We start from the raw sequence: 15725 nt of genomic DNA on the forward strand, positions 1-15725 counted from the left end.
CTGAATTTTGACACGCGAGTGGTTGAGAATTGAGAGAACTGTACTACTATGCAATTTCGCATTTCCTCTACTACGATTATATGTTTCGATGCCTTTTGCCTCTAATAACTAATGGCTGTCAGTACGAGCCTAATCTGTCCCGGTCGAGTAATAAATAAGGAGATAAATAAATAAACTTAAGCAAAAAATCATTTTGAAAATCTTCTTTTAAAAAAACCCAAACGTGGATAGGTATCAACTATCAAATATGGGTGGAAACTGATTGGATATCTCATATTTTGTTGGATATTCCAATATGCCGGATCCCATTGCAAGTTTGCAACTAAGCGCATATGGATACATGGATTCCGGAGATCTATAAAAATTATAATATTTGTGGATATTTTTATGAAAGGAAAAAAAAAATTACAAGGAAAATACTAGCATATATCTTTTTTTAATTTATAAATATTACATTAGTTGTCTTTCTTTTATATATAGAGGGGATTTAACGAATCCATATCAGTTTATTTGGGCCTTATCAAAATAGCGGTATCCAGCTTATAAAAGTATACATAAATGATTTTTCAGATTAGGGAATTTTGGATCTTAGGGCCCGGATAGTAATTTAACCTTTAGAGTGAGAAGAACTACGGAGAGGAATAAGTATGACATGCCGTTTCAAATGAACCTAAAACGACACGTAGTACAGTGACATGACTCCAGAACGTTGCGAAGTTTTGATGTATTTGCTTTTGAGCTTTTTTCTCCCTGGTTATAGAATGCGGATAGGAGTAAAAACTAAAAAACCCAAAACCCAGCTTAAAAACCTCACTTGGTCTTCTTCTTCTCAGTGTCATCAGCAGAAATGGTGGTGAAGATAAGGCTCGCGCGTTTCGGTTGTAAGAATCGACCCTTCTTTCGTGTAGTTGCCGCCGACGACAAATCGCGAAGGGACGGCAAACAAATCGAGGTTTTGGGGTTTTATGATCCACTGCAAGGTTCGTCTCTACTCCTCTATCTATCTACCTTTTTTCACTTCTCAGAAAACTCAAATCATTTCTCCATGTCTATGCTTACATGAATTTGCTTTGTACCTCCTCAGGGAAAGACGATGCAAAAAGAGTGAGCCTCAAATTCGACAGGATCAAGTATGTGACTTTGCCTTATTTTATTATATTTTTCCCTAAAAATTTCATTTTCCTGTTTGCGTGTATATTTGTGTGTGTGTGTGTGTGTGTGTGTGTGTGTGTGTGTGTGTTTAGGGTTATTAGATGTGAATTTCATGATTGTTTGATAAGGCTGAAACAGTCTCGACTTATGATTGTTCGTCATAGAATCCCAAAAGGCTTCTATCTGAAGTGTCACTATGGAGAAAACTCTAACCTGTTGAGATACAACGGATTAGTTTGCGTGAGTAATCTATAAAATTGTAATTTCCAATTGTAGATAACAATTCTCAAAGGAGAGATTATTTGTGTTCAAAGTAACATTTGTTTTTATGACAAATGTTTTCATCTCTTTGCTACCTAATGCATCTTTTCCTCTAACATAGTCCTCTCTAGTTATTGAAAACAATCATCTTCCCTTTGATCTATTGCAAGTTATCCATGAGGCTTGGTTTTGCTTGTATGATTGCAAACTGTATCTTAGCTAAAACTTCCGAAACTGGTGAAAGCTATCTCTGATCTCTTTCCTTTTGCAGGTACTGGTTATCGGTTGGAGCTCAACCAACAGACTCAGTCGAAAATATGCTATTCAGGGCCGGTCTGATTCCCCCAAAGTCAATGGTAGTAATGGGTTCGAAAAACGGACAGCAATCTGCAAACAACCATGTTTCACCCATTACAGGTGAAATCTTGAACTAGGAGTGTTGATGTAATGAGCAAAGATTCTAGCTTTTGTGTCTATGTGAAACGAGTTTGATGTAATGTTGGTTTAGACTTCTGTATCTTGACAAACAGAGTTTGGTGAAATTCTCAATATTGGTATGTCTTTAATAAAAGGTACTATGACTAATTGGGCTCTGGTATCATAGGCCCATGTTTTTCTAAAATCTGAAATTGAATTGAAGAAGAGACCTTGAGTTCTGAGCAAGGGACGTGGAAAGTGGAATTTTGTCATTCTTGCTACTGTGAATTCGACGTTACTTGTGCTGAAGAATATCTGTTTTGTGTGCTACAGACAGAAATGATTTACCTTATTAGTACCTTTTTTAAAAAAATCTGTACAAGTTAATACATCCTGATTGATCAACGGAATAGCTATATATACCACAAATACAGGTGAGAAACTCTTATATTGCGTCATCGTCCTCCTTTTTTATTTCTGTTGGTGTTGGTGTAGATATTTGCCACCTACATAAATAAATACTCTACTCTTTTATATAAACGGAAAAATACCGTAGATATATATATATATATGTATATTGTTAAAGACCCCATTCAATAGATGGTTGTTAAAGTAACTAAACAATATGCTTCTTTTTTTCAAGAAAATGTTATAGTTTACTTTACCAAATGAAAAAAGGGATGATCCGTTTTTCTTGTGAAAATAGTTTAAAGCAACAACGTAGGGTTGTTTTTTCTTTTGATAAAGTAATTCACCGCCGAGTTTACCTGGAAAAAAAAATATAATAATTGAACAAAAGAATGACAAAGGCACGTCTGAGAGCAAAAAAAAAGCTTGGGACATTACAGCTCTCTTGGCCCAACAAAATCTCTCGCTTGGTATCTCATTAGATTCTCTCTCTCTCTCTCTCCCTTCACAAATGTTCATTGTTCGTATTATTACCTCATCTCTGACTCTGACACTCTCGCTGCAACATCTGTCCCAATTCAGGCAACTTTTCCTCTATTTCTATTCTGCACCTACTAGTTTATGTTTCTTCACAAATTCACCCTCAACTTCCTAGTTCATTACGAGACATCCTCTTTAAGTTTGTGTTGATGCTCTCAACTTTTACACATGGAACTAGTCGGCCTCTACTTGGTATTGTTGCTCTTTTGATTAAATCAATTATTTTCATGATAAAACAGCTCTAAAGGGATTTTAGTTCTTACCAATTTAGGATATATCGAGTATAGACTTCTGCATATCAAGCAAGTGAATGCTAAAATTAGGTAAAATTTGAAAGAAAAATTACCAATCCCTAAAAATTTAGTGTCCCCAGGAAAAGACAAAACTCAGTGGGGATTAACGGGCACTTACGGTGTTTTACAAACAAAATAGAAATAAGAAAAAATTTGTGTTTGTAAATTTCCTGGGACCCTTCTTTCTTTGATAGTTGTATGCGACTATTAGCGCCTCTGGACTAACACAGTCCACGAATGTACTTTCAGATAACCAACAAATATTTATATTAAAAAGGATAGGATATAAAGACAAGGTAGAAGAAACCATAATAATTTACTTTAAAAAGTAAAGTAGCTAATGCTAAAATACCGAATATGTGTGTTTCTAATGACAAGTTAATGAACCCATTCATAAGAAATCATTCATAGGAAAACAGTTTGTAATATTCTTTATCAATAAAAAACACGATCTAATCTGCGAAACCGCTAAATTTGTGTTGCCGACTTGTGCAAAATATTTGTTCTTTCTATCGTTGGTAACTCATATACGCACGCACATATTTAAATTTAAACCCGATCTATAACATAGCAGCAACATTAACACCAACCACTAAGGTTTAAATTTTTATTGGAAAAAATAGATTTTAACATATTTAATAGTTTATTTTTTTCTAAAAATTTATGTAATAGTTTGTGTTACAAAAATATATGATATAATTCAATCAAGAAACAAAATTAGAGATGAAAAGTTTTTTCTTTCAGTTTTGACTTTTGAAGAATTGGTAGCATCTTCGATTCTTTATACTTTTCAACTTAAATAAAGTAAACAAAGTTGCAGAATGTGATTGTATGGTGGATATTGATTTGATAAATATGTTGTGAGGAGACAGAGAGAGAGATAAGGATTAGGATTAGGTTTAGGATTAGGAGAAAGATGAAGAGAGGGGTTTAGGTCGACCAACTGGTTGTTAAGGATAGAAACTCCTTAACCATACATTTATAACATTTTCGCAACAATTTTCTTCTCATTACCAATTACAACTTGATTCCAAGTTTCAACAAGCAAGAAACAGGAAGTTCAAGCATCAACTATATCATGGCTTGCTGAAGCAAGATTCTTCAGAAAACAAAGTTTTTATTTTGATATATTTTTCTTCCTCTAATTTTTATTAAATAAGAAAAAAAAGGTTTTTATTTGCTTTCTTTCTTCTGGGGGAGGGAGAGAATGATATGGGTCTTTCACGTGTGACATTGATGAGATGATGACTACAAATTATATACCACTAGAAGAAGAAAAATATAACAAGAGAAAAATGCGTAACCTTTGATTTCTTTCTCTGAAAATTTGGGAGAAAGCAACAGGATCTTCCACATTTTGTATTTTGGGATCATCAATTTTATTTTTTTATAATTCCTTTTAAGACTTGGCTTGTCTTCTTCAACAAAGCAGCAGAGTATATCCAGGTAAATTCTCTAACCTTTCTTTACTTCTCTTTCAAACTCCTGATTTTTGTTTTTCTCTGGATGTTGCTTACATCTCCATGATTGCATGCATAGCCATAAATTCAGAACATGATGAGATCTTCATGTTTTTTAGCAATAATATGGACCCTGCTCTGTTTCAATTGTTTTTGAATCTTTTTTGAATTTCAGACATTTCCTCCATTATTAGTTAAGTTCTTTCTTGTAATAAGATGGAAATTGTTAAAGGACCCGTTTTGAAGAAGAATGAAAAACTCCAAGTTTTTGTTTAATCTGAAGGTTCCTGGCTGCTGCTGCTGCTTCTATGACCTGATCACAAGAAAAGGGACTATGGAACTCAACTGATCCAAGAATAACACTCCATTGATACATTTCGATGGAGAATTATCCGGAAACTCCGTTTCTTCCCGGTAATGCAATCATCCACATGAATCCTACAGTTTCTTACTCTGACGAATTAGCCGGTAGAGAAAGAACTGAAGCTAGCAATGTATCAGCTTCACAAGAGAGGCAAGTGTTGTCCAGATTTGGCGGAATTTCGCAAATGCAGGACATTCAAGATTTCGGTTCTTGGAGAGACCAAGCGATGGCAGGAACTACTGGAGTTCTTCAGACCGGTCAGGGACTGTCCCTTAGTCTCGGTTCACAGATTCTCCCTGGAATTCATCAGATGAGCCATCAAAGTATGGAGCCAAGAGCCGAAAATTTTAGAGGCAATGAATATACAACGCAGAGCTTTCCCGGTGGGAATCAGAACTTGGATGCAGTGAGAACAATTCCCAATTCAAAGTATCTCAAGGCGGCTCAACAGCTTCTAGATGAGGCTGTTAATGTAAAGAAAGCTCTGAAGCAGTTTCAGGCAGAGGGAGATAAGAACAACGAGAACCCTCAAAAACCGGATCAGAACCTTCAAGACTCGAGCACGAATCCTCCCCCTGAAATCTCTCAATCGGAGAGACAAGAAATGCAGAGCAAGTTAACAAAACTCTTGTCAATGTTGGATGAGGTAATGAACATGAAACCTTTCTTAACGAGACAATTTAATATGGATTAGCGTTTAAAACAAACATAACCATGATGATGAATCATATGGTATATATAATTAATTAATTAAGTTGGATTTTTGTATTTGATTTTGGAAAAGGTGGATAGAAGATATAAGCAATATTACCAGCAGATGCAGATAGTAGTATCCTCTTTCGATGTAATAGCAGGTTCTGGAGCTGCTAAGCCATACACGGCACTCGCTCTTCAAACCATTTCACGCCATTTCCGTAGCCTAAGAGATGCAATATCAGGACAAATCCTCGAGACAAGAAAATGCCTCGGTGAACAAGATGGATCAGATGGGAACAGAGTTGGGATAATAAGCCGACTTAAGTACGTTGATCAACATTTAAGACAACAAAGAGGTTTTATGCAACCTCAAGCTTGGAGGCCTCAACGTGGTTTACCTGAAAACTCTGTTTTGATTCTCCGTGCTTGGCTCTTCGAGCATTTTCTTCACCCGTAAGTATCTTTTGAATCTTTTTATTCCACTAAAATCCTTCACAAAAAAAATGCTGATTACCGTTTGGAATCATGAATAGGTACCCAAAGGATTCGGACAAGATCATGCTAGCAAGACAAACAGGGCTTAGCCGTGGTCAGGTACCAAATGCTTTATATGAAGATTGTTTCTTTATCTTCATAGTTTATTTATTGAGCGATTGGTTGTTGTGTGTTTGTAAAAAGGTCTCAAACTGGTTTATAAATGCTCGTGTGCGTTTATGGAAGCCGATGGTTGAGGAAATATATAAGGAGGAATTCACAGAGAATGATTCCAACTCGTCCTCTGAAAATACACCAAAAATGTCTGAGATAGGACCTGGTGCTGCTGATGATGAAGATCGAACTCAAGATTTTGCACAAGACCGGAACAAACCGGATCATGGACATGGTTATGGTGTGGAAACTTGTGGCATGGTTCAGGGCGATCAAATGGATGGTCGGCGGTTCGTGACGGTTGAGCCTACGTATCATGTGGCTGAGATGTCAAGATTTGGTGGTGGTAGTGGTGTGTCTTTGACTCTAGGACTTCAAAACTCTCAAGGGCATGATAATGTTGTGGCAATGTCTAGTGAGGCGTATAACAACTTTTCCGGAGTGGATATTTACGAGAAGGCCATCGTGGGAGCTGAACTCGAATATGTAAACCCTGTGAGTCGCCAGAACCGGATAGGTTCTTCACAGTTGGTACATGATTTTGTAGCTTGAAGCAATGCAGAGGAATAAAGAGTAGGTGTGAGTGATGATATGATCAGTCTCAATTCTCTAGTGGAAGGAAGTTGGTCAGAGAAAAAGATTTAGAAATATTTGTATAAAGAAAACATTCTTTTGTGTAAGAAAATATAAGTGAGGTTTGGTCTATTGGAGCAATCACTAAACACATTATGTGAAGTGAAATTTGAGATCTGTAAGAGATGAACATTTATCCTGGTTTCCTGTAATAAAACGCACGCAGTACGATTTGTTGGTTTATAAGTAGACTAAATATTAAAAAAATACTTTTATATCTAAATCCATTTTTCCATTTTTTTTTTGAGGGGATGAACATATAATCCGTTTCAGAATTTATCGAATACTGTTTTCGACCAAAATTTTTAAAAATATCCATATAAAAAAAAATTTGTATGTTAAAAAAGTCAAATCTCTAATTAAATAAAATACTGGGTTTTGTAAAAAAAATTGATGATAAGTATACGGCTATATCAAAGATGACTATTTTGGTGTATCATAATGAAGACGATATACTCCTTGGTTTGTGTTTTTTTCTTACAACAATTACAATCATGAGATTTGAAAATGAACTCTAGTGGAAGCCTCCAAAAACAGTTGAAAATACTTTTTGATTTTTTTTTTAGTAGTAAATGAATGTAGCTCGTTATTGCATCATCATCCATTTATTGCGTAATTACCAAACCATAGATTGTAGTGATGAAGTGACGACATGCACGATTCACCAAACTCACACTTCTATTAGCAAAGACTATAGAATCGTTTGCTAGATAACATATCTTCAAACTTATATGATAACTGGATTATCATTTAAACTTATTGCAATGTTAGTCTTTAGGTATATATATATTATACATCTCACAAAGTCGGCATCTATATATATATATAGTCGATCCATGATATGATCAGTTGGGAATGAGCTTGAAAGGAGGCCTCACGAGCTTTGGTTTAGGACTGAAGTGACCATAGTCTCTTGAATTCATTCTCAGAATTCTCTCATGTTCATGTATTCTTCTTTCCACCACCTGTCCACATATAGAGCATATTTATTTACCAACATATATCATTCTAATTATTATTGAAATCCAAGCATCTAATTAATTCTTGAAATTCGTGTTACTTTGCTTTACAAATATTATCTATAAATATACAACGCAGCTTAGTTGGCGACTTTTGGGGGTTAAAACGACTAACCTCATGATTATCGTCTTGGCTATAGATCAGAATTGATGGTCGTCCTACAAAAAAGAAGAAGAAGAAGAGATTTGTTTGTTCTTCATATCCAAGATTTAATCACTCCAAATAATTAATGCTAACATACTATGTCTAAAAATCGGCCATTAAGTGTTTATAAAAGCACATGTGCAGCACAAGTTCTTAGTGTTATATAATCTTACTTTCTAAAAGAGTCACATGAAGTTGCGGAGAAAAGCTGCAAACAAAGGATATATATGTAGAGAGAGAGAGACAGAGAGGTAAGAAATAAACCTGCAGAAGATAGAGCAAACGCTGAAGCTGAAACAAGAAGAAAGATGAAACCTAGTTTCTTCACCAATGGCAATAAACCCATCTTCTTCTCCTTTCAATTTTTTCTCTATTAATTAGCAACGTTAATGAAAGTGTTTGATGCGCTCTTAAGCTATATCTTGTGGATGTAGATACACCTTATCAAAAAAGAAGCTCATTCGTTAGGTTTATCACTATATATAATCTCTAAGGAAATAACACCATTACAAGTTAACTCTCATTCGCTTTAAATAAACAAAAAGTAGGTATTACAATACCATTAGTTTTGTGTTTATAATGAGATTGTACCCAAATTATAAATCATTAAAAATACTATTACGAATTTGATTTATCTATCACTTAATTAATGCAAATATCTCTTAATGCTTTTTGGTTTTATTTATTCATTGCTCATGAAAATGGTGGGATTAGAGAAAAAGTTGAAAGGAGACCACTTTCCTGTTGTTGGCCACAATAAGTCTAAAGAAGTTAGTGGCTTGATTATATAATACGAGTGGTTTATTATTTGATTTGTAGAAAAAAAAACTACAATCATAACTCCATTACCAAACCATCATAATGGTAGAATCCTTGAAGACTAGATACTCATTATAGGTCAAAGATCTATTCTTATTCTCCAACCAAGAGGAATCGCTAAACATAACCAGCTGGATAAATAGAATGGTACGATCCTCTGTTAATTGATAGTTTGATACATATAATATAAACAGTTGTGCTACTTCAATTATTTTTAATACAAACAACTTTCTCTATTCCATATACGTCAAACTTAAATGGATTGTTGATTGTGACTATGGAAAAGAGAAAGTTGTTTTGTTTGAAATTTGATTTGATGAACTAATTCGTCACAATTTATAACTTAAATGGATTGCTAATCAATTGAGATCATGAGAACAAAGTTGTTTGAACTTTGCTTTAATGAACTGATTCTTCACTATAAATTATTTTCGACGTATTGTCTTGTGGTTTCACTTAAAATAAGATGTAAAGATGATGTAGTGGATGGTGACCGTACTCTCACGATTCTGAATTTAAGCTTTATTTTGTCACAAATACTTTATTAAGCTTAGTAGGAGCGCATGGATACACACAACAAACCCATGACTTATTTCCAAGAAGGAACAAAACCCGTATAACTATTTTTTTGATTGAAGAGTTTGACTGATAAAAACGTGTTTTCAAAAATATCTGATTTATTAATTTTAGTAAAATGATATTTTAGTAAAATGATTTATCTGATTTGTTAATTTTACTTGCAGGGAGAAATTGACCCTCACAACAACTTAACTTTAAGCCATCACACCAAGTTGGAAAAGTACCATCACAATACAGTGTAAAGCTGTTGGGCCGGCTAAACTCTTTAAATGGCCCATAAATGGTTAGTTATTGACGCATCGGCTTAGTACTAACTACACTTGTAATAGACACATTAAAATCAAACATGTTGTCGATCCGCATTAACATATAACTCGGGCCTATGTTTGACCTTTGAGAGTTAAATATATGGGCTTTCCTCATTTGTAAGATGTTGAGCCTTTTAATTAATTAGCTTTCACTTTCACATACCTTTCATAAGGTTTCAAAGGCTTATAGGTTTTATGGAACGAAACCTCGTAACATAAAGTATAGATGAAACTTTCGAAAAGCTGTTTGATTCCTCAATTGTATGTTCGTGTATAAATACACGTGTGTGAAGTTTTAACTTAATTACGAGCATAATTCAACATTTAGACTAAATTGTACCGAAATTTTCTGAACCCAAACATCTGTTTGTTAGATCCGATGAAGCATAAATAATTGCACATGTAAAAGAAAATTTAACTGTGTATCGTTGGCTATGTCTTTTGATTTCCTAGTACATACATGTCAATTTCTCAAGGTAGGATATAATTTGAATGGGTATTCATTTGAAATACTATAAGTTAGCCGCCTCTGCTTTTCTTTTCTCATCATGGAATTGTTTGGAGTTGTTTGACCCAAAAAAAAAATACGGAATTGTTTGGATTTTTTTTTTCTTTTTTTCTTTTTGTTTTTTCGGGGAGCGTTATGAAGTTTTATATTGATTAGTTCATTTCTACGGAATTTTTTTTGCTAATACATTTATAGAGACTTTTCACAGCTATGTAGTCTTTATTCTTTGTCTATATTCAATAATTTACTATAGCAATTCTCTAAATTTCGCATCATATATAGCTCATTTTTAGGTTTTAATCGAATATTAGTCAATCATTATGAGCCATGTCTCCTTAATGCTTATTGTTTTTTTTCAAGCTATGCACTAGTTCATCATCGATGTTTCCAACATTAAATTTGTAAAAGTAATATCAAATATTTGTAAAAGTACCATCAAAATATTTGTATTTATTTGCCAAATTCTAGATTTCCCCTCTTTTATTTGCTTTGAACCTTTTACACAGAAAGCACCGACTTCTTCCCATTATTGGCGTTTGAAAAAACTGACTGTAGTCCCTAACTGTACGGTTGTTTATTGCTTATATATATAAAGTAAATAATATATATTCCCTTTGTTCATAATGATTCATTTAATTTTTATTTTTCCAATACTAAAAATATTATTTATAATTAATTTAAATATCATTCAGCCAATAAAAATATAATCTGCAGAATATAAAAGGTCAAAAACTATAAAAATTCATTAAATTTTGCATTGAAAAGTGAAAACATCAAATAATTCTGAACAAAAAAAAACCTTCTAAAACATCAAATAATTCTGAACAGAAGGAGTATTATATTGTAAATAAATTTTCAACTAGGAATATATTATTTAAATTCTATCAATACATTCGGTAAATTTTTTATTAGTTGTACATAAGAAAGAAAGTATTGTATGTCGTATTCTATTTATCATTTGAGCGACTATTAACTGGATTTTCTTAATCATTTTATTCGGAATATGAAACGTTAGAATTTCTTTGGTAATTATATTTTGCTGTTGTTTTAATATCTGTTTATTGATACTAATATCTATATAACATGATGTGCCGTGATATCACATTCGTAACATATCAAAACAATGTAACGGAAAAAAACCACCTTCGTAACATGACTGAAATTAAGGTCAATTGTTGGGGCTTATTAAATAGGACTAATCAAGATTGGGAAAGTCGCTTACGGAACTCAGGTGACATTTTTCCCTAATTTAACATACTAATTAGATAACGACATATTATGATTTGAACAACCTTATAGTCTTTTGCATTTTACGTGGGTATAATACAACAACAAAAATGACACTAGCTGACAAAACACTATATTACGTTTCGCCTGTGAGCTGTAACAACTAGAAACGTTTTTAATCATCTCTTTATTTTGGAAGAAATAGATATATACTTTAATTAATCGTTTGCCTAATTAATCAACGCATATATCTTGCAAACTGACGGAATCTTCAAGGATATCCGGTGACATTCGTGTAAACCATTTGGTGTATTATATATACTGTATAATGTAAATAAAAAATGAAGCTGTTTGACAAATTATAATTTCATCTATGAAATAAGATCGGTAAATAATGGAACTGAAGCTTCAAAATGTTAGGGCTTTGAGTAGAGTAAAATTAAATCGAGTTTAATTAGGCCTAAACCAACCCACCATCTCTGTTACCAAAATACATCTTCGAGACCCACGAGTCCACGACCGTCTTGAGGATCGTCTAATCCTCAGTTTGATAGGTTTTTTTTGTACGCACGTAATCTAGTTTTATAAACTAGAAAATCATATTACTCTACAAATATGGATCGGAGAAGTATCGCGTGCAATAATTAAGATGTTGATCTATGGAAAATAGGACGGTGACGACAGAATTTAGTTTAAGAAGTTGGCAAGTGTAGCAAATTGGCTGAATTGAATGTTAGATTAAAAATAACTATGTGATATTAAAAAAATCTTATTGTATATTAAAAAAAATAATGATAATTTATCGTTACTATATTTACAGGTTGATCATGCATTTACTTTACCTCATTGGCTCATACCATACAATCCTAAAGAGAGAAAAATAGCATCGGATCAAAGCTATGCATCGAGTCGAGATGCGTGTTTTTGTATGATTATATACATCTATAGGTTTTTAGATGTATAGCACTGTATTATATACATAAACCAATGATTAGATGTATAAAACCATAGTAATTGTTCATTAGATGTATTATGTATAGCATGGTATTGTGTATAATATGTATACATAAACCAACTGATAATGAATTATTAGTAAGATTTAAGAACTAAATATATTTGTTCAGGTAGATCTAAGAGAACGAATGTTATGAAATAATTTGATTAGGAGGTCTACTATAAAGTCGTTAAATCATCATGTGTTTTTAGGTCAAGTATCGGCAAATATTGTTCCCTGCACATGACATTTTGCCATAATTGATTACGACTTAATTATTATGTTATCTAATTTTGTAATAACTGCTATTGTGAAATGTGAATCAAATAATGTAGAGCATACCGTTACGAAAATCATTACATCAATTTACGCCTTTACTTAACTTACGTTTTGGGTTATATCATCTTCAAAAAAATACAAAAACTAAGCAATAATTACATATACTTTAAATGTTGTTTTAGTAGCCTAGATGAATATCAGAATATGCAAATGTTTAAAAAGTATATATATCAGAATATCCTTCTTCTTTTTTATTCTCTCGCGTCTCGACACATGAACGATACTCTGATGAAGGAATACTAGACTTGAAATAAAGGAAGAAAATATTGCAATTATGAAATAGAAGACTCTTTTATATAAAAATAAAAGGAGGCTTCTATTTGTAATATTCATGAATGAACCATCCGTGATGAATGGATATAAAACAAACTACGCAGCATCTAAAAGTATAATACTGTCAGGAAAAGTGTAGAATAGGATTCTCCATTATGACTCACGATGTAATATAACCATTATTTTGTGATGTACTGGTGTATAATATGGCTTGAAATTAAAAATACAAAAACAAAACTGAGATAAGAAATCAAAGAATGAGATGTGTAAAAGCAAAGAATACCGATGCTAGGATATTTCACCTATAAGCAGTCTACTAGACATCAAAACCTCCCAAATTCACCCTTAGATTTGAGTGATCTCCATACATTCAAATTATTCTATTAAACACCTTGTATGTTTTCTTTTGTTGCACAGGTTAAAAGAACTATAGATTTCTTCTTCACCAATTCAACACCACCAAAATTAATAGTAATACTAATAATATATATATATATATATATCTAATCAATATACAACATAACAACCCTCAATTCATCTAGATTCTTTTAACTTGTAGATTTTGTAAGTTTTTTATGAGCGTCTCCAAAACTATAAGTTGACATGGAGATATCCACACTTTTGTACATTAGTGACATGATTATAAAAATATCACTTGCATCCTTTCTATAAGTTAATAAGTGCATGTGAGAGGCGACAAGAACATATAAAAAATTGCATGTAGTGTATACGCTATTTCATTAATTACAAGATTATATAGAGAATGCAAGTGATATTTTGGTCTATACACGCTAAAACCTTGCCACTTTTCAATTAGATTTTTACCAGTTGATTGTTTGCTTTAATAATGATAGTCTGAAACTATATGGGATAGTACTTAAAGATATTAAAAAGCATACTACAATATTAAGAAAACACTTTGTACTCATGCGGCAACAGAGCCTTTATTACAAATACACTCATAACGATGCTTTTAATACCTAACGCCAAAGACCGAACAAAGCAAAATAAAAATAAAAATGAAAATGGAACAATCAAACAACATACCCATTTATACATATCTCTCTCTCTCTAATCTCTAGACATGTCTTAAAATCAGACAAAAAAACGGCACCATTTTTGTGATTTCGAGGTTCTTGAGGTCCACATTTCTAATACAGTAACGCATCAGAAGAGGCCATGAGAGGCTGGTTCATATAACACATGTTCATATTCATCTGATTCGCGAGGAAATCATCAGTCTCTGGACCAGTCAGAGGGTTTGAACAAATCCCGTTGGTGTTGATGTCGAGAAAATCGATGATGTCGTTGAGAGATTCGAGCCTGTGGCTGAGTTCGTCGAGCTGAGCTCGGAGAACAGAGTTCTCTGCTTCGACGGTGAGGTAGTGCTGCGTCGTGATGCTGACACTTGTCACGATCTCGCTGTTCTCTTTTTTAAGCTGATTAACCTGAGCCGTTAGATCGTCGAGGAGTTTCTGTTTCTTCATCCTCGATCTCCTCGCTGATTCACGGTTCGAGAGCATCCTCTTCCGTTTCCTCTGTTCCATGAGATTCTCCTCCGATCCCGACGATGTTTGAATCGTCGACGAAGTTGTTCCCGACGACGACGATTCCATTCAGTGACACACAAACAAACACAGAAGCCTTTTTTACCAGAAGAGAGATAATATTAAAAATGAGATCTTTTAGTGGAACTTAAAAACAGGACAGGACCCAGATCGATGACGAACACGAAGAAGAAACAAAAGAAAGATTTTTTTTTACTTTATTTTAAAAACTAGGGTTTTAATTATGCGTATATATATATGGAAGATTAATATTGGAGAATTTCAGAAATCACGAGACGTAGTAAAGCCAGTAAAGGAAGACAACAGAGAAAGATTGAACGAGATGGGTCCTGCGCCTGATTGTAGAGTTTAACATAAACCCAGAGAGGAAGATTTCACTGAGTATAATCGGAGACATGTGTCTCAAACACCAAGAACTGCTGATTAAGCATCAAGGTTTTTTCGAATTTTTTTTGATAGATTATTCCCACAAAAGCTGAGATCTTTACAATTGAATCTGGAAGGAAAATGAAATCAGGAGAATAAGGAAGGCGATATCTTTGAAAGGGGAGAGAGGAAAAGAGAGAAGGAGAGAAGGGGAGGGCTCTAAATGATTTAGGAGAATGAATTTATAGAAGAAAATTCAAGAAAAGCGTTCATGTGTTTGTGCAACTTGACAAGGAGCGATACATTTGTTTGGATTCCATTTGGGAAGAAGATTCTTTATTTATTTATTACGTATTTTAGTTTTTGGAAACATTTTTTCCTTGCCCTTTAAAAAAGTTAATAAAGGAGTATTTTTCACAAAATGTCGTTATAACATTTTTCACACAAATTAAGAAATAAAATAAAAAATTTTTTATATCCTTATTAATTTACAGAAAATGACTCTTAGAATTATATTTATAATTAATTTTTTGAATTTATTGAGGTTAAAAATGGTATTTTATGTTAAAAATTACATTGGAATTCTAAAACGACATTCTTTTTGAAAAAAAAAAATGTCAAAATGACACTTTTTGTGAAACGGAGAAAGTATATGAATAAATATTTTATAATTTAAAGAGAAGTTGGAAAGAAACTTATCAAAAAAAA

The 15725-nt window shown here is 33.2% G+C and overlaps 4 protein-coding genes across 5 annotated transcripts; 2 read left to right on the plus strand and 2 right to left on the minus strand.

The window, feature by feature from the left end:
* The first annotated feature begins 763 nt into the window (after positions 1 to 763).
* On the plus strand, positions 764 to 2035 carry LOC18029091 (30S ribosomal protein S16-1, chloroplastic). The gene is made up of 3 exons (XM_006412141.2): positions 764 to 980; positions 1085 to 1130; positions 1685 to 2035. The coding sequence occupies exons 1-3, from the start codon at positions 848 to 850 to the stop codon at positions 1845 to 1847; spliced, it is 342 nt and encodes a 113-aa protein (XP_006412204.1). The 5' UTR covers positions 764 to 847; the 3' UTR covers positions 1848 to 2035.
* A 1905-nt stretch (positions 2036 to 3940) lies between these two features.
* LOC18029092 (BEL1-like homeodomain protein 6) lies at positions 3941 to 7053 on the plus strand. 2 transcript variants are annotated; one of them, XM_024149533.1, is made up of 6 exons: positions 3941 to 4517; positions 4815 to 4945; positions 5033 to 5541; positions 5680 to 6044; positions 6125 to 6185; positions 6270 to 7053. In XM_024149533.1, exons 2-6 carry the CDS (start codon positions 4912 to 4914, stop codon positions 6789 to 6791), a joined length of 1491 nt encoding a protein of 496 aa, XP_024005301.1. In that variant the 5' UTR covers positions 3941 to 4517; positions 4815 to 4911; the 3' UTR covers positions 6792 to 7053. The 2 variants fall into 2 exon arrangements, with proteins under 2 accessions (XP_024005301.1, XP_006412205.1); XM_006412142.2 differs by having other exon boundaries at positions 4815 to 5541.
* Positions 7054 to 7604: 551 nt separating this feature from the next.
* On the minus strand, positions 7605 to 8605 carry LOC18029093 (protein CASPARIAN STRIP INTEGRITY FACTOR 2). The gene is made up of 3 exons (XM_006412143.2): positions 8301 to 8605; positions 8007 to 8050; positions 7605 to 7837 (listed from the first exon to the last, which is right to left on the minus strand). The coding sequence occupies exons 1-3, from the start codon at positions 8380 to 8382 to the stop codon at positions 7718 to 7720; spliced, it is 246 nt and encodes an 81-aa protein (XP_006412206.1). The 5' UTR covers positions 8383 to 8605; the 3' UTR covers positions 7605 to 7717.
* A 5394-nt stretch (positions 8606 to 13999) lies between these two features.
* LOC18029094 (bZIP transcription factor 11) lies at positions 14000 to 15226 on the minus strand. The gene has a single exon (XM_006412145.2). It carries the CDS (start codon positions 14697 to 14699, stop codon positions 14235 to 14237), a length of 465 nt encoding a protein of 154 aa, XP_006412208.1. The 5' UTR covers positions 14700 to 15226; the 3' UTR covers positions 14000 to 14234.
* Between the last annotated feature and the right edge of the window lie 499 nt (positions 15227 to 15725).

The sequence above is a fragment of the Eutrema salsugineum genome, unplaced genomic scaffold, assembly GCF_000478725.1.
Source record: "Eutrema salsugineum unplaced genomic scaffold, Eutsalg1_0 scaffold_1, whole genome shotgun sequence".
NCBI classification, from domain to species: domain Eukaryota; kingdom Viridiplantae; phylum Streptophyta; class Magnoliopsida; order Brassicales; family Brassicaceae; genus Eutrema; species Eutrema salsugineum.